Source organism: Leopardus geoffroyi, chromosome A1, assembly GCF_018350155.1.
Source record: "Leopardus geoffroyi isolate Oge1 chromosome A1, O.geoffroyi_Oge1_pat1.0, whole genome shotgun sequence".
Lineage (NCBI taxonomy): Eukaryota > Metazoa > Chordata > Mammalia > Carnivora > Felidae > Leopardus > Leopardus geoffroyi.
In genome coordinates this window covers 132,641,548-132,668,184 of record NC_059326.1, presented here as the reverse complement: position 1 = coordinate 132,668,184, position 26,637 = coordinate 132,641,548, and the positions used below count along the sequence as shown (strand labels likewise).

Sequence of the window (26,637 nt, the reverse complement as noted above, 5' to 3'; positions counted from 1 at the left end):
TCATATTTACCTCACTGAATTATTATAAAAATTACAAGACTATGTTTCAAACAGTAAAACATAAAATGCAAATGGCTAGGATCTTTATAATTGTATGTGGAAGGAGGAATGAATGGGTGAAGCACAGGAGATTTTTAGGGCAATGAGAGTATTTTGTCTAATACAGTAGTGGGGGCTGAATGTCATTACATTTGTCAAAACCCACAAAATGTATGACAAAAAAATGAACCCCGAATGTGAATTATGGACTGTAATTAATAAAAGTGTCATCAATTCGGCTCATCAATTGTAACAAATGTGCCACATTAAAACAAGATGTAAAAACTGGGAACTATGAGCAGGGACAGGGGCATGTGGGAACTTTGCTTTCTAATCAGTTTTTCTGTGAACATAAGACTTAACTAAGAAAAATAAAGTCTATTAATTAAAAGGAAAATTATAAACCACCCAAGAGTAACAAATGTTAGAAAAGTTCAGATACTTCAAAATAAAAACAAACACTTCATAATTCATATTTACCATTCTCCAGCTTGGCTGACTGAATTTAATTCTGCTACGTTGTACATTATAGATGGCTCCAGTGAAACTTTCTCCATAAACATGGGTGAGGTTGTAATATTCTGAATCTGGGCTTCGAGAAATACTTCATCAGTCTGGGGACATGAAAAAAATATCCACCAAAGTGTAATGGTATTTAAAACATTTACCTCAACAAAAATATCTGATCTATACGAAGAAAAAATATTAACCACAAATGTGATTAGTTCATGCCTGCAAATTAAAGTTATCATAATTAATGCAAGAAAAGAAATCTTCACCCTAACATAATTAACAGGGGCAAAGTCAAGTGTTAGTTAACTGATAACTTGTCAAACAATGGATGGGGGATAACTATATTTTTTTATCAACATCCAAAAATAGTTCTTTAACTGGAATTTCAATGACAAATATCCTAAATCTTCTAATAACTCATTAAAATGTTAAACTGTGATTTAGTAGTATGCTTATACCTATGCATCTATGATTTTAGTGATATGTTAATAGAATTAGGTCATTATAATATTCCATCATATCATTAATATAGTTTCAGTGGTCACATTTTTTCAATTTAGAAAGTATAAGTACCACCAGTACAAAGAATAGCCTATTTTATAATCATATAGGATTTAACTTTTTGAATAAAGCAGTTTGTTAGCAGTCATTAGTGATTTCTTGGTTTATTTTACACATATATTTAGGGCTGAAAAAAAGGATGTGAATTATACCTGACTATCATAGAGCTTTTAAATCAAACATAAGGTATTTTGTAGTCTTAGTGACAAATTTGAAAACTAATGCTATTCAGCAATATTTTTATGAATGGGTAATTTAAATATGTATTTTTATATAAAATTTTTATTCCTAAAATTTAGGCATTGAAATTTAGATTATGTATACAAACAGCCTTCTTTTTATGTGATTTGGATTTTTTGTGTGATAAATGAAGGATAACAGACAACTTGGTTCATTTGTGAAACAAACCTGTCTAAAAAATGATATAGCATATTCAATAATTACTTTGTTCAAACGTTTCAAAGTAATATATGTAGAAAAAAAAAAATAAACTATGACCCCGAAATTTGGCACTTAATGTAACTTTTTATATATTAAATCCAGGTAAATGGAAATCATTTGTAAAAATATAATGATGAAGAATATAATATAAAGCATTATTATGTAAATTAAAACAGATTCTTTAGTTCTTGGCACATGTGCTCAAGTGAAAATAGAAATACAATGACTTATCAGTTTAAAAGAATGTACCACTCATAGCTATTATTCTGTTACTTTTTCTCAGAATATGGTAAATATATCCCATCAATCCATTGCTTTAAAAAAAATAACCATAGACCCACATTTCAAATTTAAAAATGCAATTTTCTGCTTAAATTTAGGAAGAACTTAGATAAAATGAAAGAAAAACAAGCAGCATAATGGAAAATTAAGTTAGTTTGAACAGTTAGTATAAAGTCATTTGACATTTGGAAAATTAAGAATTCTGTGCTACAACAGTCGATGTTGTTATTATGTAAGTCACATATTATAAGCAAATGCCGCTTATATTAAACAGAAATTTGAAAATATGACTTTAGCCAACTTGGGAAAATTTGATATTCTTCTGTTTGCTAATGTCAAAGGGCCAACTTTATCTGACCCAGACGTAAAACTAAAACCACTATGCATTTGAAGATGAAAAAATTTCAACTAGAGTTTACTCAAAAAATTAAAGTATAGTAAAGAACCTTACAGGAAGTTGTTGAAAATCCCAAGTCTATTTTAAACAAAGTTAACATGCCTCTTTTAAAAAAACACCCAAAGGAAAAACACTAAAAGTGAGAGCATAACTGTTTCAATATGACAATTTAATCTTCCATCTAATTTTTTTCCCACAGAGTAAGACAACCAATATGATGTAAAAAGTACAAATTATCTACCTCTTTTAAAGTCATATAAGTGGTATTCACAACTAACTTTGTTTTTCCACTATGTTTTGTACAGAGAGATTAATTAGGCAGAGTCAAAAAGTGGTAAGTAAGAAAAGCATATAAATTTATAATAAAAAATCAAATTACCACAGAACTGAGGTCACTCTAATGGAAAAATAAAAAAGAAAAATTAGAAAAATCAGAATTAAATGTTAAAGAAAAAGAATAACTAACTTTAAATAAAATGCATTTCTGCATTTTTTAAAATTTATTAAACAAGACAGCATTAGTAAAACAAGGAAGAAAACAGAAAGTAACACAGAAATATGACAAATCATTTTTCTAAAGAGGGGAAATTGCTATGGTTAAATGAATAGAGAAGAACACGGTGAATATTTAAACACGAGCAAATATTCAAGGACACATTTGGGTGACAGAGAGGTATATTCCATGCTTTGTAGTTCTATAAATTCGTTACCTATACTGTTATTTTTCATTGATAACTTAGAATGGTTATACATTATCATCCACATCACAGGTGATATATACTGTACAGCTTCTCCTAAATTTGCCTAATAATGGAAGCATTTTCTCAAGGACCGTCTTAAGTGACTAGAGTTCTATGCATTATACTTCAAGAAATGCTGGGCTAGATCACTTCTGAAAACTGAAAGTTTATTGTCTTCTTGTTAATATATTTCATAGTTTGTCTCTTTTTCATATATATTTCTAAGGCTACTTATTTATCAAGGGCCATCGCAAATGTTGCCTTTTTCATCCAACCCATAGCTAAAAATACTTTTTCACCTCTTGATGTTCTGAGTCTAAAGTACACTTTATGATCTGGGGGATGGTGCTTACACTGTGGTTTTGTCATGTTTATTTCCTCTACCAAATCTAAGTACCATGAAGACTGGGAAGATGTCAAGTTTATATTTATTTCCCTTTAGGACCTAGGATAGAGCTCTATACCCAGCAGGTGACCAAATGTTTGAATCCTGGTTTCTAATGTCACCATTCTTCTTTCCCATTTTAGAAGACTACAACAAAGTTTCTCATAAAATTTGTTTTCCTTTAGGTGATTCACATACTACTAGAATTATTAGAAACAATGTGAAAAAACATGTTCGAGACAAATGTGGGGCTAATAAAAGTCAATGTGTAAGAACTATGGCACATGGAATACTGAGTACTTAGTGAAGAATATACATATTTGATGGAAGGATACAGTCTCATCAGGGGATTAGTAGATGTTTAAAGAGTTAACATCTCTTTATCGTGGGTAGGGGAGTTGGAATACTACATGTGTTCTGTCTTTCTGGTTTACTGTAATACTGTTGATTAATTATAGTATAGCTATAATACTGAATATCTTAGAGACCCTAAAGATTCTATTTGTTCACTCCTAGTTTTTTTTATGTGTTTATTTATTACTGGGGATGGACAGAAAGGGAGGGAGACAGAGAATATGAAGCAGGCTCCATACTGTCAGCACAGAGCTGGATGTGGGGCTTGAACTCACGAACCGTGAGATCACGACCTGAGTTGAAATCAAGAGTCAGACACGTAACCAAATGAGCCACCCAGGTGCCCCTTCACTCCTAGTTTTTAAAGATATCTCTATTTTGAAAGGTTCAGAATTTTACTAAAACTTTTTTAGCTGACGTTTGTTGGCAAAGATTACAGATCCTATAAATGTTAACTGAAAAAGGCAACAAACACAATTGGTACTATGATTATGAAAAGAGGATATTAAACACAAATGAGTAAAAACTGAAAGAAGACATGGATTAATGAAAAGCCCATTACTTTTTGGTGTGGTCAAATTGTGGATTTGTTTCCCCTTCCTTTTGGGGGAGTATATCACTTTTATAATATTCATGGAATAACTAGTAATTTAAGAAACTATGCAAATCACTGTGAATATCAGTGTTATAAAACTATTTGACAAGTATCTTACTGTACCACCACATTTTCATCAAAGGAAGCCTAAAACCGCTTAATATGTGCCTTCCTACAACCAAATTATAGGAAAAAAGACCCACATACAGCCCTATTTGTTTCTAATTTTCAAACATATGTGTTGTAACAGAATAGTTACCCATCTCCCTCATATTATGGATGAAATCTTTCCCAGCAAAATGATAAATTAAGATCACTTAAAATTCACCAAGCTGAACAGCTATACTATAATTAATCAACAGTATTCTAGTAAAACCAGAACATGTATGTAGTATTCCAGCTCCCCTACCCATGAAAAAGAAATGTTAACTCTTTAAATATCTAGTAATCTCCTTGATGAGACTGTATCCTTCCATCAAATATGTATATTCTTCACTAAGTACTCAATAATCCATGTGCATTTGTAATTCTGCTAGGAATGCCTTCACTACTTTGACACTTTTATGTTTCCAACAGGTTACTTCCAAACCCTCCCTCTAGTTCCCCTCCTCATCTTCCCTGAACACTACTCTAAACTCTCAACCCCAGACTTCCTATAGCACATCTTTTTATATCATTCACTTTAGATTCACTCTATATACTATATTAGATAGTTTTATTATTTTATGCACTTTTTTTCTCTTCTCCTAATAGGGCTTTACTGCAGGTCAGGTTCCTTATCTTAGGCATCTTTTGGTATGTCCAGTAGTACAAACTTTATATTGAATAAAAACTCAGGTGTTGATGGTAAAAATACATAGGAAATCTGACATATGACTGTAAATTTCTGATCATGTGGCTTAGAGGAATAAAGATACAATTTTCATTTCAAAATACTGTAAATGTTTTTTAATTTATCACTGTGGTATGAAAGATATGATTTTTACGGGAGTAAGGGACCTATTAGGAAATCTGCTTTTTCTGGAACTTTAGAAGCCAAGATAAAGTAGAATTTTTAAAAGGAAATCCAAGCAATAAGACATTTCTCCTAGGCAAAGTCTATTTTATCTCTTTTATTAGGACAGAAGATATCTTCTATTCTAAAAGTTACATATTTCTATATTTTTGCCAAACCTGTTTCTCCCAAAAAGTATTTCAAGCCATTCACTGAATTTAATAATCAAACTGTAGCTAACACCCTAATTTTCCAGGGCAAAGAATTTAATTTGATGAGCTCTATTTGTCAATATTTTCCATGAACATTAAATCTTTTTTGCAGGGTTAGATCAACTACTTCAATTTTATGATATCAGAATCACACTCTAAATACTGAACAAATTGCTAATGTTTTTAGATAGTAAAAATAACCATTACATGGAAGTACAGGGCAATCATTTAGTGCAAGGGGGTGAAAGCCTTACAAAATTTGAGAGAGTAAAATTCAAGATACACTGATTCTATGTAAGTTAAACACAGCAGATTAAAAGATCTACAAGGAAATTATTCTCTTTTGATTGAAATTTATGCTCATTTTTTTACAAGTAATGTGCAGTTATATAAGCAATTTAATATGAAAAGAAATGTATCAGAATTTTAGTCAAATAAAGATCTTACTGTTTAATCTGAATTCCCATTAAGTACCCAACACTTACCTCTGCATTATAAAATTTGGTTTTCACATCCAATGGTTTGAGAACCTAGTTTAATAAAGCATATCAATCAGAGGAGATTATTATCATTTGACCATTTATCTTTGTTTGTTTTAAACCACAGGGCATAAATTTGTCAAAGGCATTTTCCAATCTTAACTGTGAAAAACTTTTCCAATAGGTATGCAGTATTTTTGCAAAAACAAACAAAAACAAAAAACAATCTCAAATGCATTTTTAAAAGACAACCATCATTTCTTGAGTGGGTGATAGTTACATGAATTACATTAAGTGTTTATTTCATAATATTTTGCTAACTGAATATATACATTTTATGTATTTTTCTCTCTATATTTCACAAAAGTGTTTATCAAAATAAGCAAACCTCTTATTTTCTTTTAAAAGGCATGCAAAATCTTAAATGTGTGATACAGCAAAGTCATAGCAAAAATTTTTTCCTTTATAAAAATTTTTTAAAAATATTTTAAAGTAATCTCTATGCCCAATGTGGGACTCAAACTCACAACCCTGAGATCAAGACTCATATGCTCCACCTAATAAGCCAGCCATGTGCCCCCAAATAAATGTGGGTATGTATGTATGTATGTATGTATGTACGTACGTATTTACTTATTTCCTACTGATAGTACTTTTTCTGCCACTTAAAAACAGAGAGGTATGAAAAATATACACAGCATCGTATCTAGATCTAATTTAGATAACTGTATATGGTCATCCCATCCCTTCTCACATACATGTGCCTATGGTAAACCAGTGGTTTTTAACTATTTTTGATCATGGACTGAAAATTGTATATAAGTACAAAATTCTACCTACAATTTCAGTGACTCACGGAATCCCAGAAGGAAGCCTAGTCCACTCAGCTCAAGTCAATAATCTCTCATTTAAAAATTTGTTTAGAAATTTGATACTATTTACATTGATTTTATCTGGACTTTACACTCATTTCATCCCTCTCATATATTCTTGTGTGTTTTGTCATGGCATAAAAACAGAACAATTATTTTATGGATAAAAATCTTCAAGTGAGGGGCACCTGGCTGGCTCAGTCAGAAGAATGTGCAACTTTTGATCTCAGAGTCATGATAAGTCCCATGCTGGATGGAGAGATTACTACAAAAAAAAAAAAAAAAAAAAGAAAAAACTTAAAAAAAATGTTCAAATGAAATATTACATTGACAATGATAATTTCTCTGCTTTTACTTAATTTACTCTGACTTTAGATTGCTAGTAATATAACAAAATCCAAATACATGAAGCTCCACTATTTGGAGCCTGTTTTCACTGCAGATACATAGGAATAACTTCATAGGGAAAAAAGGCATCTAAAAAATATTTACCATTGTCATATTTAATACCTGAAATTTGAAGAATTTTCTAAAATACATTTTTTCTCCACCCTGAGTTGTATAGCTCACTGCACACACCAGGCTGAAATAGAAAGATATCTCTGAATCATCTTCAATTTTGTTTTTAAATAATAAATCCAATACACCTCAATTCTACTCACAAATCTGGAAAAACATTAATACCAATAACGTGGAAGTATAGCCAAATGGGCCTAGAGTAGGAAAAAAAGAGTTTCAGCAGACAATATAATTCCATGAACAAGAAAGTTCTAATTAGCAAAATTAAATACACTCTTTTGGAGCAGGAAGTCAGAAACTTTTCCTTCAAAAGGTGAAATATATTCCAAAATAAATCCCAGAATAATCAAATAGTTGAGCGTACAAAGTAAGTTCACAAAAATTACAAGAAAAAAAATTACAAAATCAAATTTCAGGACAGGGAAAGACTTTTTAATATTAAAGGGCAATGGAAAGGAAAAGAGTCTTATAAATTTACAAACTGAATAAATAAAAAACACTGAAACAAAATTAAAAAGCAGACAAAATGGGATAAAATACTTCTAACATTATGAAGAGAAATTCTTGTAAATAAAACATTAGTATCTTACTCAAAAGAGAGGGAAAGGATATACATAGGTAAATCACAGCACCAGAACAGGCTAACAAAAATGTGAAAATGTTCAGCCTCACAAGTAGTCAAAGAAATAAAATAATGAGGTAATATTTTCTACCTCTTAAGATTTGGAAAAAATTCTTTACACATGTCATCAAGGTTGGCAAGGGTATAGAGAAACTGACTCTATCTATATTGCTAGTGGTTGTAAGAAATTTAGAAAACAATCCTTAACAGTCTTAAAAATCCTTACATGCTCCTATAGTAAACCCACTTCAAGCAATCTACCATAGGAAATACTATGTTATTTAATTCATCACTGTGTGAAATTTAGAAAACAATCCCTAACAGTCTTAAAAATCCTTACATGCTCCTATAGTAAACCCACTTCAAGCAATCTACCATAGGAAATACTATTTATTTAATTCATCACTGTGTGAAATTTAGAAAACAATCCCTAACAGTCTTAAAAATCCTTACATGCTCCTATAGTAAACCCACTTCAAGCAATCTACCATAGGAAGTACTATGTTATTTAATTCATCACTGCGTGAAATAACTCATACTGTGTTAATAACTTATCACTGTGTTATTTCTAATAGTGGGAGACTAGAAATAATGTGAAGTCCAACATTAGGGTAAACAAATTTAAAGAATATGGTCCAAGTATGTAAGATAAAACCATCTTAAAAATAATGTTTTCAAAGAATACTGACTCAAGTGACTCATAATATATACATGTTCATATATATATGAACATTTACAAGACTGGAAAATAGTACACTAATGTTTTCATAGTGGTTACACTCAGTGGTGATATTACAGGTAATTTAATTTCTCCTTTGTAACTGTCCATAAGCCAGATACTAGGGATACAGAGTTGATCAAAGCACAGTAACTGCTCTCAAGTGCTCGCGGTAGGAAGCAGTAATAGCAAGGTTATGAGTTTTTTGAAGCCAGATATAGATTTGAGCTCCGTGCCATTATTTATGAGTTATTCAATTCTACAAGAGTCTCTTTTTCTCTAAAAGGAGGATTTAACGCATTTAATTTCATTTTGGTAAACTCAATTTCAACAAAGGTTGACTACTGTTCTCTGGTATATCTTCTGGTAGCCGACTCCATGGAACTCATACTCTAATGGAAATGACAGGATCGCTTCTCGGCCTTTTGGCTAAGATCAAGTGTAATGGAAATGACAGGTACTAAGTAATTAATTTTAAGTTCAAGACCAAAACAATGGTAAGTTGTGAATGCTACAGAATACATAAAAAGGGGTCTAGTGTAGGAGGTCAGGAAAGCCTCTTTGAGAAAGTTGTGGTGAATCAAGATATGAAGAAGTAGTACTAAGGTAAACAAAATAACAAAGGCATTCCTTTGTGAGGGAAGAGTATATTTCCAGTCACAGAGGAGAAAGGAAACATCTGTATGACTCAGTATAAAGAAGGAGGGAGGAAGGAGAAAAGGTAAGAACTAGAGCAGCTGGTAAGGATTAGGCTCTAGAGAACTCTGTAAAGCCAAAGCAGTCAGAATTTTCTAAGGGTAGTGGGAGGTCAGTGTAGAGTTAAGTGACTTATCCAAGACCACATAATTAATAAATGATGAAGCTGGAATCTGAAATGTTTAAATTTTGATTCTAAGGCTTATATCAACCACAGAGTATATGCACTAAGAAGTGCCTACAAAAGAGAGGTCACCAAATTGAAATGATTAATAGCTAATATTATATACTTCTTTAAGTCAAAGAAGAGAGGCAAAAATGGTGATGTTAAGTGGAGATGAAGAAGGGAGGATAATGACATATAGTTAGTAAGAACAGGACTTTGTAAAATGATTGGATGTGGGGGTGGTAAGGCAGATGGAGAAGCCTAAAATTACTTTAGATGGCTGAAATTTTCATATTTGCCTCTCAGGAAAATAGAGCATTCATATTCAAATACATATAAAGGCCAGGAATACAGAATTTGAGATTTTTTTTCTTATAGCTTGTCTTACTTTGGTTCTGTTTTTCTGAATTCTCAGGGTAGAGAATACAAACACAGTTAAATACATAACTGAAAAACCATGACTTTAAAATTAACATCAGTTAATTAACTGCTATTAACATCAGTTGTCAGCATTTGAAAAATAATAAACATACTTTCAGTCAGGGTGGTACCTGGGTTTTAAATGTTTGCATGGCTTGTTATTTTTTGGATAGGGCTGTCTATAGATGCAAATAGGAAACTAGAAATAAATGAAAATAAATCAAGATATTTTTCCTTACAAAACAAACATTTTGTTTAAAGTTTGTTTCTGGTAAGCATGTAAACCTGGAACATAAAATTCCTTCTGAAGTAGGGTCTTAGGGTTTAATGATAAGTGGGCATACAGTAAAAATTTCAAATACTGGCATATATAAGAAAAAGCCTTTGAGAACTAGTAAAATTAATCCTTACATGTGTGTTCCAATTTCCTTTACTTCATGATGTATGACATCATCAATACAACAATCAGGTTTAAGTTCAGCCACTGCAGCATTGGAGGCTGAAAGATTTAAACGCTGAGAACTTGTCTGAAGATCAGCCTTGAAAGAAAGAGGCAGAAAAATCCAAATGAGACTGGTTCACTACAGGATGTGGATAGGTATGGGTGAAAAGACCAAGGGAACAGGAACAAGGAAGTAGGATTGAGGGGGAGCAATACTTCTTGGTGGCAATCTTTCTACTTAGTTCTGAAGCTTAGAACCATGGTAATGGTTCACACGCACCAAAATTAAATACAATCAGCCAGGAGGGCAGGGGGAATGTGGAATGGAACACGAACAGTACCAAATGAACACAATCATAGTCAGGGGGAAAGGGTGACAAAAAATGAACTAACCTAAGTAAGTCTGGCAAACAAAAGCTAGAGACAAAAAGAATGGTACACTAGCTAGAATGTACTCTAGCTAGTACATTTGTTTGTTTACAGGGTATGGGTTAGCAATTCTGAAACGGTTATGTGTATGCTAAGACTAAACAAAAAAATATGGATAACAAGAGAGAAGTTTCTCACTTTTGGAGAAAAAGAAAGTACAAATAAAAAAATGGAAAAGGCTGCAATGAACTTTTGATACTGAGTTGGAATTTGAGGCATCAATATGAACATATGGTTGTAAAACACATATACAGATGGGTATTCCAGAAACAAATACAGATAGATGTGTGTTCTTTTTTTTTTTTTTTTTTTTTTAAATTTTTTTTTTTTTTTTCAACGTTTATTTATTTTTGGGACAGAGAGAGACAGAGCATGAACGGGGGAGGGGCAGAGAGAGAGGGAGACACAGAATCGGAAACAGGCTCCAGGCTCTGAGCCATCAGCCCAGAGCCTGACGCGGGGCTCGAACTCACGGACCGTGAGATCATGACCTGGCTGAAATCGGACGCTTAACCGACTGCGCCACCCAGGCGCCCCTAGATGTGTGTTCTTAATGCTAGGCACTTTGAAGTGGGATACTTATTAGTGCTATGTCTTTGGTCATCATATTCAGTTATTTAATAGTAGTACAAAAATTTATTGGGCACCTTCCATGTGCAAGGCCTTGCTCTAAGCACATTACTCACTCAATAGTCACAATCCTAAAGTAGGTAATCGTGCTATTCCTATTCCTATATTCCTAATAGTTGTACTATTCCTACTAGTCCCACTATTCCTCCAAGGCACAGAGAAGTAACAACTTCCCCAAGGTTATACAACTAATAAGTAATGGGGCTGAGATTAAAAATTTTTTAAACATTTTAGAAATCAGAGAAGGGGAAAAAAAAGAAACAGCCAAACTCATGGACTTTCTGTCCAATATGTTTTCCTGTGTGTCATTTTGTAAACATTAATCATAATAACAGTGTTAATTTATATATGGCTGAACATTTTTATCTTTCTCCTTTTTCACTATTATAAATAGTGCTGCACCAAACATTTATTTCCTTATTCTCTCTGCCAAGACTTCTCCAGGAGCTGGAGAAACATCAGTAAACAAAACAGACCAAAATCCCTGCCCCTGCTGAATTGAAATGTTTGGGGAAAATAATAGAAGAAATGGAAGGCTGGCTTGGGGTAGGAGAATACAATTTAAAATGCAGGATAGGCCCTATGCTGCAAATTGGGTTTTGGATGAGTAGAATTTGAACAGGCCAAGGGGAAGGTGAGGAGAGAAGGAAGCACTTCAGGTAAGTCTTCAGAGGCCATTAAGAAAGAGTTTGGGGGGCGTGTGTGGTTGGCTCAATTGGTTAAACATTCGACTTCAGCTCAGGTCATGATCTATGATTCATGGGTTTGAGCCCTGCATGGGGCTCCTTGCTGTCAGCACAGAGCTCGCTTTGGATCCTCTGTCTCCCTCTCTCTGCTCCCCTCCTTCCCCCCCCCCCCGCCCCGTTCACACACTCTCTCTCCCTCTCTCAAAAATAAATGAACAGTAAAAAAATTTTTTTTCAATAAAAAAAAAAAGAAAGAGTTTGGTATAATTAAGGGATTTATATTCAGGAAGAGAGAAAAAAATTTCAAAGATCTAGAATAAGCTTCAAGAGAATAGAGGCCTTGTCTGTTTCCTGCTATAACTCTAGCAACTAGGAACGTACCTGGAACATGTTAGAAATAGAAATTCTTGGGCACCATTTCAGCTGATCAAATCAGAAACTCTGGGAATAAGCCTCAGCAATCAGCATTTTAACAAGCCCTCCAGATGATATTAATAAACTACTGGTATAGACCATAAAGGTTATCTATTATTTTCGTTTATAGTACACTAAGTACATTGTTTTTGTTTATAGAACACTATTTTTTTTATGTAACATGCTAAAGTTTTCAGACACGGAATTTTTTTTTTTTTTATCAATTAAAAACCAAACAAATAGGGGTGCCTGGGTGACTCAGTTGGTTAGGCATGTGACTTTTGATTTTGGCTCAAGTCATGATCTCACTCACGGTTTGTGGGATTAAGGCCCATGTCGGGCTCTGTGCTCTGTGGGATTCTCTCTCTCCCTTCTCCACTCATGCACATGCTTTCTCTCTCTCAAGATAAACATTTAAAAAAAACTCAAAAAACTTATGGCTCAGTTGGTCAAGCATCTGACTTTGGCTCAGGTCATGATCTCAGGGTTCATGAGTTCAAGTTCTGCTTGAGATGAGGCCTGCTTCTCTCTCTCCGTTTCTCTCTCTCTCTTTGCCCCTTACTCACTTGCCTCCCCCCCAAAAAAAAAACAAAAACAAAAAACCCTAGTGGTTTCTAGTTAAACATGTTAGATTATTATAAGCATATTTATCCTCAAAAACAACACTAAGCTGATAGTAAAAGAATAAAAAAAGTACAGATTCACAGTCTCTTTTCCAGGATTCCAAAATTGAAGAGCTATACAAAATTAAAGCTTTGAGGCACCTGGGTGGCTCAGTCAGTTAAGCATCTGACTTTGGCTCAGCTCACAATTTCACAGTCTGTAAATTCCAGCCCCACATTGAGTGGGGCTCTTTCCTGACAGTGTGGAGCCTGCTTTGGATTTTCTCCCTCTCTCTCTGCCCCTCCCCTGCTCATGCTCTCTGTCTCTCTCTCAAAAAGAAATGAATAACCTTAAAAAAAAGTTAAACCTTTGAGGGTAGAATTCTGGGTAGCTGAGGTAATAGCAGCAGTGTAATTGTGAACTTCTCAAGTCATCCTCAAAACAGAAACAAAACACACAACAAAAGCAAATAAATCTATATTAAACCTTGTGTTTGTATAATCAGAAGGCAGCAAAAGTCCAAACTTCAAATTACCTATAAGTATACACATACCAAATTTTTACAAGCTGTTTCTCACACTCTTGCCATGAGCCTTTGCAAAGATTAAGAAAAGTCCAGGAAAAGTTGAGCTGAAGAGACAGCTAAGAATAGAGAGAAGAGTAGAGATGATCTAAACCATTTCCAGAAAGACAAAGTCTATTCTAAGTGTGAAAGTACTGAGAAATAAATAGCATTTTTGGAAGATGAGAGCACAGTCTTCAGGAAAGGGTCTTAACCATGTTTGTGAAGAGACACTCTTGGAAAGAAAACACTTCAGGAGAAAAAGAGTTAAAAAAAGAGAGACGCTTTTTGGAAACTGTGCAGTGAGGAAGAAAAATTTAGGACACTACAATTCATATGAAAAGCGAAAATGTGAGAACACACAACCCTTTCTTACTCTACCAAAATCTACCCTATAAAGAAACCATACTTTGCTCCCACTGCTTTAAGAGTGTGTTTTTGAATAAGGAATATCAAAGCACCCAAACTGCATTTCACAGAATCAAAAGCCACCAATTGTCTTCATCTATACAAAAATATTGTAAAAAGAAGAAAGATAAGAAATGAAATAATTCACTGATAAAAAATGCCGCACAAAACCAATAGTGAAGCAGAAGAAAACTGTAAAACACTCAAAGTGAATTAAATACTCTCAAAAAATTTTTGAAATATGAAAAAACACCTGGAATGAGAACTTTGAAAAAGTTTTTTAATGTTTATTTATTTTTGAGAGTGGGGAGGGGCAGATTGAGGTAGACAGAGAATTGGAAGCAGGCTCCACACTGTGAGCACAAAGCTTAATGCAGGGCTTGAACTCACAACTGTGACATTATGACCTGAGCCAAAATCAAGAGTTGGCTGCTTAACTTGCTCAGCCACCCAGGCACTCCAGAAATGAGAAATTTTAAAACTAAGGCTAAACATTTTTTGGTTTGTTGTTTTGTTACTGTTGTTGCTTTAGTGTGGGGCTAAACTTTTTTTAGAGAAGAATATAAATAGTTGATTGAATTCAGGAAAGATAAACATAGAAAAGATACAAATCATATTAAAAATGTGATATGCCAAAGGAAATAATGGAATAAAACTATTAAAATATAATCCATGAAAACTTTCTAGCAATAACAGATCTAAATCTACATTTTGAAAGAGTCCACTTGGTATCAGAGATATTATATCAAAAGACCAATTCTAAAACATACAGAAAAAAAATCCCCAGGGCCACCAGGAAAAAATTATCAAATAACTTAAAAAGCAAAAAAATTAGACTGGCATTAGTCCCCTCAAAAATAACATATACAGGGGTACCTGGGTGGCTCAGCTGAGTGTCTGACTTTGGCTCAGGTCATGATCTTGTGGTTTGTGAGTTTGAGCCCTGAATTGGGCTTGTTGTTGTCAGTGTAGAGCCTGGTTGGGATCCTTTGTCTCCCTCTCTCTCTCTGCCCCACCCCCGCTCACACTTTCTCTCAAAAATAAAAATAAACATTTAAAAAGAGAAAAAAAACCCACAACATGTATAGCTAAGTAACAAAGGAGTAGCATTTTCAGAAAACACAAAGAAAATGTAAACAAAGGATTTTATATCCAGCCAAACTGTCCTTCAAGTATAGAACCATTTTTTAATTATTTTTTTTAATGTTTATTTAGTTTTGAGAGAAAGAGACAGAGTGTGAGCAGGTGAGGGGCAGAGAGAGGGAGACACAGAATCTGAAGCAGGCTCCAGGCTCCAAGCCATCAGCACAGAGCCCGACGCGGGGCTCGAACTCACAAACTGTGAGATCATGACTTGAGCAAACTCAGATGCTTAACCAACTGAGCTACCCAGGCACCCCAAGTATAGAACCATTTTTGAACATGTAAAGGCTCAGAGAATATTATACCCACAAGCATGTCCTGAGCAATCTACTTGAGAAATCTCTGTCCAATCAATATGCAAATAAAAATGGGAAGAGATGAGAAAGGGAAAAAGGAAAGTGGTATAAGCAATAGGTAAGAGATAAAGGATGATATTAAAGACTAAAAGCTTTACAGTAAGCAGTTAAGTAAGAAACAGGTAAGGGGAAATATCATAAAAGGCATAAATATAAAGGCAAAAACTAAAACAAAAATAAAAACCTTCCTATATACAAAAATTATTTGAAAATAATGAAACACATTGTGTGAAGAAAAAACCCATAGCAGTTAGAATATAATACACTTAATATTTAAATAGAAAATAATGTAACATTGTAAATCAAGCACATAAACTTATACATACATGTGAGTGCACTTAATTCATCTAATAAAAAATCCCATACAGCTCACAATGACCCAATTATATGTTGTATAAAAGAGACATAAATAAAAATAATTGCTAAAGGCTAAAATTAAAAAGATGGACAAAAGCACTTCAGTCAAATGGAAACAGTAACAAAACAGGGATAGGGATATAGACACCACAACTAAGATACAGGCCAAAAAGCATGGCAAAGGAGGAAACTTTTAGTGCTATAAGCTGCAATTCAAAACGAAGAATAAGTATAAATACCTATGAACCAAACAGCATTGCCTTTATAAAGTAAAAAGTATAAAAGATATAAATAGAAACACATTAACAATATGAGATTAACATGTCACTTTCAGTATAAGATCAAGCTGACCAAAAAAAAAAAAAAAAAAAAAGGGGGGGGAAGTAAAGGTACAGGAGACCTAACAACACCAACAGTACATATCTAACTTTACCATGGATAATAGAAAATACACCTTCTTCTCAAATACATATACGATATTCATTAAAAATTAATATTAGGTCACGAAGAAAACATTAACAAGTTCTACTGGAATAAAACAATAACAAAACTGATTATGATGCAATTAAACTACAGATCATTAACATTAGAGAACAAAAAAGCCTATTAAACAACAGTTTAATATCTGAAAAACCTATTAAACAACTCTTGGGTAAAAGAGGAAATACAAATAAAATGATAGAATTCTTTAAAAATAATCATAATGAAAACGCTACATATCAGAATCTGCAGGATATATTTAAAGCAGTCAATCAGAAGAAAATTCACTTTTATCAACAGAAATAAAAGAATAAAAACTTAAAAATTAAACCCCTAGATGAAAAGCTAGAAAAGAACAAGGTAAATAATCAGAAGCACAAGAACGGAGCTCATTAAAAGCAAAAATCAATGAGGTAGAGAAAAAACATTAAATAGAAATAACAAAAATCCCTTTTTTGAAAAAAAATTAAAATATATGAACCATGAGCTAGTTTAATCAAGAGGAAAAAATAAAGGAAGCAAAATTATATAAAATAAGGAATAACCAGGGGAAAGTAACACCAAAAGAGAAGAAATTTTTAAGAGACTACTTTGCAGACCTGTATGCAAATAAATTTGAAAATCTACCTCAAGTGAATCATTTCCTATAATGAAACAGTCTCACAAACTGTTATATAACATTAGACATAAAAAGCTTAAACAAACTGATCACAGGAATGAAAGTGCAAATGCTATCAAGAAACTTCCCCTATAAGACACACAAGTCCATAAGATTTCACAGAATTCTATACACCCTACAAAAACCAGATGGTCTAAATGCTCCAAATATATTGCTCCAAGGCACTGAAAATGAAAGAAAATTATCTAAATCTTTTATTAAGCAACCAAAATACGACACCTAAAATTTAATAGACAACATAAAAATGAAAATATAGGTGAATATTTTGCTGTGCTTCCTGACCTGTATCCTCTTAAGTTATTTTTAAGTCAAAAATGGCTTCTGTGCATATCGTGAATCTTAATGTCTTACCTGAGAAACTAAGATAACTCTTGGGTGGGCACTGCACTGTTCAATAAACATTAGCTACTATTATTATTAAACACCCCTATCTTTATGGAAATTAAAATTGAATAAAGCCAACAGAAATATAAATACATATTTTACAGTAAGTATGCTATTATATTGCTTGTTCTTTTCAATATTAACTTAAATCATATGCATTTGCTGATTCACTCACCTTATGAAAATAAATTCATCCTTTACTGAAATGCCAGGAAAAAAGTGTATATTCTCAAAGTTCTCAGAGTCAGACCTTTTCATAATAAATGTAGAAGCAGGCAAACCTTTTCTTTAAAGCTCAGATACCAAATACTTTAGACTTTAGAACTCCCCAGTTGTAGCTTGAAATGTGCCACAGATGACACATAAATGAATGACTGTGGCTGGGTGCCAATAAAATTTTATTCATGGAGACTGACATTTGAATTTCATATAATTTTCACCTAACAAAGTAAGATTGTTTCTTTTCAATCATTTGAGAATGAAGAAACCATTCCTAGTACAAAGGCCCCATAACAACAGGCAAGAGACCAAATTTGGCCAATATGCTATATAGTCTGCCAACCCGACCTAATAAAAGGCAGAAACTCCATTCATAGTATAACAAACATACATTTTGCATCCGGTTTCTGGAAGTTGGGTAATATATGAAATTTGGCATTATTGGCTCTCCGAGGACCTTTTCAATTCTAATACTTGCTGATATTTTCAAGCTCATATTTTTTAATGTTTATTTTTGAAAGAGAGAGCGTAAGTGGGGGAGGAGCAGAAAGAGAGGGGGATAGAGGATCCAAAGGTCTCCGTGCTGACAGCAGGGAGCCCGATGTGGGGCTCAAACTCACAAACCCTGGGGATCATGACCTCAGCTAAAGTCAAACACTCAACCGACTGAACCACACAGGAGCCATTTCAAGCTCATTTTCATGGGACTTCCCTTTTGGCAATGCTCTAGTAATCTAAACTCACCATGTGAAGACAGCTTTGGTGCCTTCTCTCTGACCTACAGTAAATTTTTACTTTATGTCCTTTCTCTTTCTGAATAAATTTCGGATTGTTTGAGTTACCATAGTCTACCTCTTGACTTCTTTTTATTAAAAAAAATTTTTTTTAGTGTTTTATTTATTTCTGACAGACAGAGCATGAATGGGGGAGGGACAAATAGAGAGGGAGACAAAGAATCTGAAGCAGGCTCCAGGCTCTGGGCTGTTAGCACAGAGCCTGATGCATGACTCAAACCAGTGAACCATGAGATCATGGCCTGAGCCGAAGTCAGACGCTTAACCAACTGAGCCACTCAGGTGCCTCACCTATCCCTTGATCTCTAAACTAATGTAACAATCTTCTAACTGGTGTATTTGCTATAAACTATCCCATATAATGCTTTCATATCAATCTTCCAACACAGTGTGAATACCTTTGCTGACTGCCCACTGTCTTAAATTTAAAAAAGAAAAAAAAGGCTAAAACCTTCAGCTATAACCTTTCAAGATACTCCACTTTATGGCTACTACACATCTCTATAACTTTACCTATTTCTTCTTCTTCTTCTTCTTCTTTTTTTTTTTTTTTTTTTTTTATTTTTTTTTTTTTATTTGTGAGAAAGAGAGAGTGAGCAGGTAAAGGGACACAGAGAGAGGAGGACAGAGGATTGGAAGCAGGCTCAGCACTGATAGCACAGAGCCCGATGTGGGACTTGAACTAACCAACGGTGAGAACATGACCTGAGCCAAAGTTGGATGCTTAACTGACTGAGCCACCCAGGCCCCCCTAACATTACCTACTTCTATCAAGTGAATTCTGTTCACTGCTACAAGAACACATTATGGATTCCTATGCCTCTGCTCCTGATTATTATGTCCCTCTTTTTCTCTAAATCCCACCATTCTTTAAAGATCCTGTTGTGTTCCTTCTCTTCCAATAGGCCTTTGTGATTGATGCAATCCTCTGTGATTTGTCCTCCTCTTTCAAATTTTATTCTGTTTATTACAAATTATTAACAAAAATTTAAATCCGTGACTGGTACATTTTCTCACCCAAGCTATCAAACCTTGGAGGACAAGGAAAAATGATTCTGTGCTTAGCATAGTATCTTAAAGCTTTAGGAGTTCAGTTAATGCTTGTTGTTAATGACAATTAAGAAGTCCAGTATCAAATGCATTTGAATGAAGTTTCAGAAACATAAGAATAGAAATTAACAAGCTAAAAAAATATATATATCCCAAACAAGAATGCCACTTACTTTTACTAATATATCTTTAACAACTTGATTGCTATCATTATGAACGCTGATATAACTGGAAAAGGTCTCTCCCAAAAATATATTCCTGCGAAATAAAATAAACTTTTAGGCAGAAATGCATTCGAGTTTTAACACAAATATTCTACTTGAACACCACTGAGAACTTTAAATGGAGAAGAATTTACTAAAGGATAGAGATCAGTTGAAATACCGCTTCAGCATTCCTTTGTGTACCTTAGCTCATTCATTACCCAGTACAATTCAAAATACTGACTTATTCTATAAAACATGATATATATCTAGCCCTCAACTACTGCACAGCCAGTTTCCTCAGATATAAGCCACTAAAATCAGATCCATGTTAAAGGTCTTTTGACTAATTACTTAAGATACTAGAAAAAGACAATTTTTGAAATAACTTATTCCCTGAATCTAGAGGAGACCCAAGTAATTGATATCAGTATTTTTTACCAATTTGTTTTACTTTTCTAAGTTGTTCTAATACAAATAATGATTACTGGATTTACCTTATGCTTTTATTGAAGTATATTTTATAAAAATACATGTTTATAAATATGTATTACAAAAAAATACAAAAATATTTTACATGAATTTTTTATATGAATATATTTCCAAGCTTTCAAGACACTAGTCACATTCTGTAAACCTTTTTTTAAAAACCTGAAAAATTCCATGTGGTCTTAAATACTCTCAGTTGCAAACACAGTGAAACCAGAAGCTTCTACCTCATTAATAAACTAGAATAAGAGAAGAGCTAGCAGTAAGAAGGAATAAAAATTGAGAGTTCCTAATAAAAAGATAAGTCTGATAACTTATGCTGGGAAAGAGCTGTGTAAGTGAATAAAAAGTTGCTTCTGAAAGACATTTAGATTAAGTCAGTTAAAATAAAAGGAATACATGGTCATTAAAAAATACAGTAAGATCTAAAGAAGAAAGTTAAAATTTTATCATCCTAGAAACCCCTATTCATATTTTGGTAGGTTTCTTTTCTTTCTTTCTTTCTTTTTTTTTTAAGTAAAAACCGCCCCGAATCATATAGTGTAATTTTGGTAAAACTTCTTTTTTTTTTTTTTACACCACTTAAATGTACAGGAGTATTTTTCCATTCCATAGTTATTTTATGAAAACATAATTTGTAATGGCTTTGAAGTACCGTTGCATGCTTTATGTCAATGTTATCATTCTTACCCAAAATTCTGTGGTAAAGTCAACATTTCTCCCAACATTAAAATTTCTGCACCATTTACGGTTGAAGGATCATCTCTCATGAGTTGGTTAAAGAGATCTCCTATAGAAAGAGAAAAACAGAAAATTCTAACATCTATGTTGTGAGTTTTACTTCCATTAAAGAAATAGCTGGGAGAAATATTTAATTAAAAAAAATTTAGTTTGTAACCTTCACTACAACAAATGTGAGCCAAAAAATTCTACTTTCACAGAGAATGAACACTTCAGAAAGAAAGGAAAATGAAGGTCATGAAATATAAAATATACATAACTCCAATAATTTTAAATAAAGGGAATGCTAATACACATGTTGATGGAACATTTGAGGATAAATAAAATTTTAATATCATGACTATGAATATACTCCTCTTGTTGCCATAGGATAGCAACAGTCTCTTGGCTAAGAAATTATGAGTGAGACCTACCACTTAGAAAGCCACCACTCACATCATATAAAACCAGACAATAAAGAATGCAGCAAAGAGCATGAGACTGGCAAGATTATGCTTATTGCTAGGTAATACAGGCAGTCCAGGCTTCAACTTTTCCCTAGGCGCAAACAGAACAAAGCATACCAGGTAAGTCCTTTTCTTCACATGTTACTGGAATATTGGTGAATAAAGTAGGTTTAGTTAACCGCATCACTGTGAATTAAAAAAAAAAAGAAGAAAGAAAAATATTAATATTGCTTTGGGCCAGTATTCCCAAGTTGAGAGTATATTTCAATTCTATACTAACATGAAATATAACCTAAAAGCTTCCTAAATATAATATTATGTACTTCCCCAAATAACACTAAACTATTATTAAATATTACTAAAATAGTAATTTATAACAAAAAATCTTACATGATTTATTTACAAGCTCATTATAAAACTGTAAATGTAATATACCACATAATAGAAAAAGTGGAAAATAAAGGAATTTTAAAGCTTAAGGTATATGAGAACAAGACTTTAAAAAATATCCTGAGCGACTTCACTGTGAACAAAATATCAGCCTTACAGAGAAAAAAGTTTTGATGCACCACTTTGAACATCAAACCATAATTTTATACCAAAAGAATCTTTGTGAGCTTTCTCTCTCAGTTTTAATCACTGGCCACTGGAAGTTCAATAAGTGGACCTGTAAGTAATATTTTTCTATACAGAAATTACAAAGGTATCACTTAACCTATAGCTCTTTAAAATTCCAATTAAAACTAAGATTTGTTCTTGGGACATAAAAGAATGTGTCTAAGTTTAGAAAAACAAGTAAAAATAAGCTAAGGAAATTAATGGGAAAAAATGAGGAAGAACTGGATTTAGCATATATTAAAACATTTAAGTCTAAAATCAATTAATTGGTTTATTAATGTAAGACTATACAGATATATTAGTTTAAAAAAAAAGATTAGGATGCAGCCAAAGAAATCAACATTATAAACTGCTAGAACTGTTTAGCTATCTAGAAAAAATTTAAAAAATTAATATACAAATTCATTTCAAATATCAAGTAAAATGCCTACATATCAAATAGTTAACAGGCAAAAATTAAGCACAAAAAGGGAAAATTTATGTAATTTAGTTTAGTGTGGATAGGACATCCTAACTATTGAAACTATTGAAACATGCTAACTACTGAAAATCTTTTTCAATTATTTCTAATGACTGACATTTGATCACATCAAAATAAAGACCAAAATATAACATTAAAAATCATACAAACTTGTAAAATATTTCAGAAAATGCAGGGGTACCTAAGTGACTCAGTTGGTTAAGTGTCCAACTCTTAGTTTTGGCTCTGGTCATGATCTATCCCATGGTTTGTGGGTTCAAGCCCCCTGTCAGGCTCTGCATTGACAGTGCAGAGCCTGCTTGAGATTTTCTCTTTCCTTTTCTGCCCCTCCCCTGCTCATGCTCTCTCTCTGTCTCTCTCTCTTTCAAAATAAACTCTAAAAAAAAATGTTCATTCAAATCAAACCCCCAAAACTTTAGACTATTGACCTAAATGGTTATTCACAGTATAAGTGGTATTCATTAGCATATGTAAACATGTATCACCTAACTACTAACTAGTTATATCATTCATATTAAATTTAACACCTTTCTCATCTTGGTCTCAGCTTACACATCATCTTTTCAAAAAAGAAATAACAGCTCACCTACTTCTTTCATAGCTCCTTGTATTCATCATGGACTGATATATGTACTTATTTACAACACTATGATCCAAAGTCCATGAGGTTTAGGCTCTTATGTATTATGTTTAGTTTTGTGGCTTTGTTGCTTGACATAGGTTCTGGCACCTAGTATATTTAATAGATCTTTGCCAAATGAAAGAATTAGCAACTCATCCAAATCCTCAAGTAAATGGTATTTTGAAGATGTAAGTTTCATGAACCAAGGGCACTAAACGTTATATTAAATAGATGGCTTTTGAGAGGTGCCTGGCTGGCTCAGTCGGTAGAACATGTAGCTCTCGGTCTCAGGGTTCTAAGTTCAAGCCCCATGCTGGGTGTAGAGCTTACTTAAGTAAAGTAAAAACAAAATAAAATTAACAATAAAATAAAGTGGGGCGCCTGGGTGGCTCAGTGGGTTAGGCGTCCGACTTTGGCTCAGGTCATGATCTCGCAGTTCGTGGGTTCGAGCCCCGCATCAGGCTCTGTGCTGACAGCTCAGAGCCTGGAGCCTGTTTCATATTCTGTGTCTCCTTCTCTCTCTCTGACCCACCCCTGTGTATGGTCTGTCTCTCTCTGTCTCAAAAATCAATAAACATTAAAAATAAATAAAATAAAATAAAATAAAATAAAATAAAGTAAAATCATAAATAGATAGCTGCTGATATAGGCAACAGATGTTAGCCTTAAAATTTCTGAAATCACTTGCAAAGCTAATATTTAATGAGCATTTACTAGTGCTAGACTGTGCTAAATATCACACATTCAAGTCTCAGGACTACAAATTTGGTACCACTGTCCACCTTTTATACATAAGAATAATGCTTCCAGAGGATAATTTGCCTATAAAAGATTATATAGGGGCACCTGGGTGCCTCAGTTAAGCATTGAACATTTGATTTCCGCTCAAGGTCTTGAGATGGAGTCCTGCATCAGGCTCTACCCTGGGCTGGAACCTGCTTAAGATTCTCCCTCTCCCTCTTCCTCATGTGCTCTCAAAATATATATATGTATACATATATATATACACACGTATATATTTGTATATATACATATATATATACACATATATATACATATACACACATATATATACACATACACACACACATATATATGTTTATAAATTTTTAAAAAAGACTACATATCAGGTGGCAGAATTAGATTTGAGCTCAGGTAAATTCACTTGATTCAAAAATAATTATCTGGGGGCATTGGGTGGCTCAGTTGATTAGAGGACTGTTGGTTTTGGTTTAGGTCAAAATCTCAGGGTTTATGAGACAGAGCTCCACATCAGGCTCTGTGCTGCACAGAGTCTGCTTGGGATTCTTTCTCTCTCTCTCTCTCTCTCTGCCCCTCTCCTGCTTTCTCACTCGCTCAACATAAATAAATAAACATTAAAAAATAATTCTCTGTATGATTAATTATAAGCTTAGGGTCATAAACCCAGAATGTAAGGCCTTACTAGAAACATCTTATGGGAATTCAAAACAGGACTATATATCAAGCAGAATATTTAACAGGTAAAGATCACTGACCTGGCATGGGAAGTGTTCAGGTAGCCATTTCTAACTTTCTAAAAAGCCAACTTTTTTGGCTATTTAGGGTCTTTTGTGGTTCCATACAAATTTTAGGATTGTCTGTTCTAGGTCTGAGAAGAATGCTGGTACAATTTTGATTGGGACTGCACTGTAGATTGCTTTGGGTACTACTGACATTTTAACAATATTTGTTCTTCCAATTCATGAGTAAGAAAAGTTTTTCCATTTCTTTATGTCTTCTTCAATTTCTTTCATAAGTTTTCTATAGTTTTCAGCATACAGATCTTTAACATCTTTGGTTAGGTTTATTCCTAGGTATTATATGGTTCTTTGTGCAATTGCAAATGGGATCGATTTCTTGATTTCTCTTTCTGTTGCTTTATTATTGGTGTATAGAAATGCAACCAATTTTCTGTACATTGATTTTGTAACCTGCAACTTTGCTGAATTCATGTATCAGTTCTAGCGGCTTTTTGGTGGGGTCTTTTGGGTTTTCCATGTAGAGTATCATGTCATCTGCAAAAAGTATAAGTTTGACTTCTTCTTTGCCAATTTGGATGCCTTTTACTTCATTTTGCTGTCTGCTGATGCTAGGATTTCCAACACTATGTTAATCAACAATGGTGACAGTGGATATCCCTGTCGTGTTCCTGATCTCATGGGGAAAGCTCTTCAGTTCATTTTTAATTAGGAAAGCAGATTTAAATTATGCACAACCTGAAGGGGATATAAAAGGGTTGTAAAAATGATATATACAGTTTTTCACAATCTAAATATCTAACACTCTAAGCTCACTTTTTATATTTATTCATTTATTTATTTTGAGAGAGAAAGCACAACTGGAGGAAGAACAGAGAGCGGGGAAGAGAGAATCCCAAACAGGCTCCATACCATCAGCAAAGAGCCCGACTGTTGGCTCAAACCCACAAGCCATGAGATCATGACCTGAGCTGAAGTCAAACACTTAACCAACTAAGCCACCCAGGATACCCTCTAAGCTCACTTTTAACACCAAGTGGTCTTTATTCCCCATTTTTTTTTTCATTTCAGAAGAAGGTAAATCTTAAGACAAAATACACTCTCAAATCTTGAAACACTTTTAAAAGTGTCCTTGAAAACACATGATTTCACTCATATGTGGAATTTAAAAAACAAAACAAACAAGCAAAAGGAAAAAAAAGAGAAAAACCACTAAACAGACCTGTATAGAGAACAAATTAATGGTTACTAGAGAGGAGGTGGGTGGGAGCATGGGTTAAATACATGAAAAGGATGAAAGAGTGCACCTGGTGTATTGAGCACTAGGTATTGTATGGAAGTATTGAACCACTCTTTCGTACACCTGAAACTAATATTACATGTATGGTAACTAATTGGAATTTAAATTAAAAATTATAGGGGCTTCTGGGTGGCTCAGTCATTTAAGCATCCAACTTTGGCTCAAGGCATCATCTCTTGGTCTGTGAGTTCAATCCCCGTATCAGGCTTTGTGCTGACACCTCAGAGTCTGGAGCTGCTTCCAATTCTGTCTCTCTCTCTCTCAAAAATAAACATTAAAGAGAAAAAAAAAAAAATTACAGAAAGTGTCTTTGAGTTCACCCAAACATGTAGCCAACTTATTTGCTTATTATATGCTCAAATTTCCATTGTGTATCAAAGTCTTATTGAGGCTAGTTTTTGCTGATTCTATGATTTTTATGGTATGAGACAATAAGGGGGTTGGTAAAAAAACAACCCTCTATTAAAAATAAAAAGTTCCCAAACTGGTATTAAAAATATATTTTCTTCAGGATCCCCTGAGTGGCTCAGCGAGTTAAGTGTCCGACTTTGGTTCAGGTCATCATCTCACAGCTCCTGAGAGCGAGCCCCGTATCTG

At 33.5% G+C, this 26,637-nt stretch overlaps 1 protein-coding gene across 8 annotated transcripts in view; it reads right to left on the bottom strand.

Annotated features, from left to right (window-relative positions):
* Positions 1–26,637, bottom strand: part of TRAPPC13 (trafficking protein particle complex subunit 13) — a 39,965-nt gene that overhangs the window by 6,655 nt on the left and 6,673 nt on the right. For 2 of the 8 annotated variants that reach the window (XM_045494707.1, XM_045494725.1), the window contains exons 2-9: positions 21,638–21,706; positions 21,024–21,123; positions 19,815–19,899; positions 10,417–10,544; positions 7,375–7,447; positions 5,999–6,043; positions 2,613–2,630; positions 520–653 (exon numbers count right to left, since the gene is read on the bottom strand). In XM_045494707.1, the coding sequence (XP_045350663.1) occupies positions 520–653; positions 2,613–2,630; positions 5,999–6,043; positions 7,375–7,447; positions 10,417–10,544; positions 19,815–19,899; positions 21,024–21,123; positions 21,638–21,706 (652 nt within the window). Of the gene's footprint in view, positions 1–519; positions 654–2,612; positions 2,631–5,998; positions 6,044–7,356; positions 7,448–10,416; positions 10,545–19,814; positions 19,900–21,023; positions 21,124–21,637; positions 21,707–26,637 lie in introns of all 8 variants that reach the window. The other 6 variants (XM_045494686.1, XM_045494697.1, XM_045494751.1 and 3 more) reach the window with 3 other exon arrangements.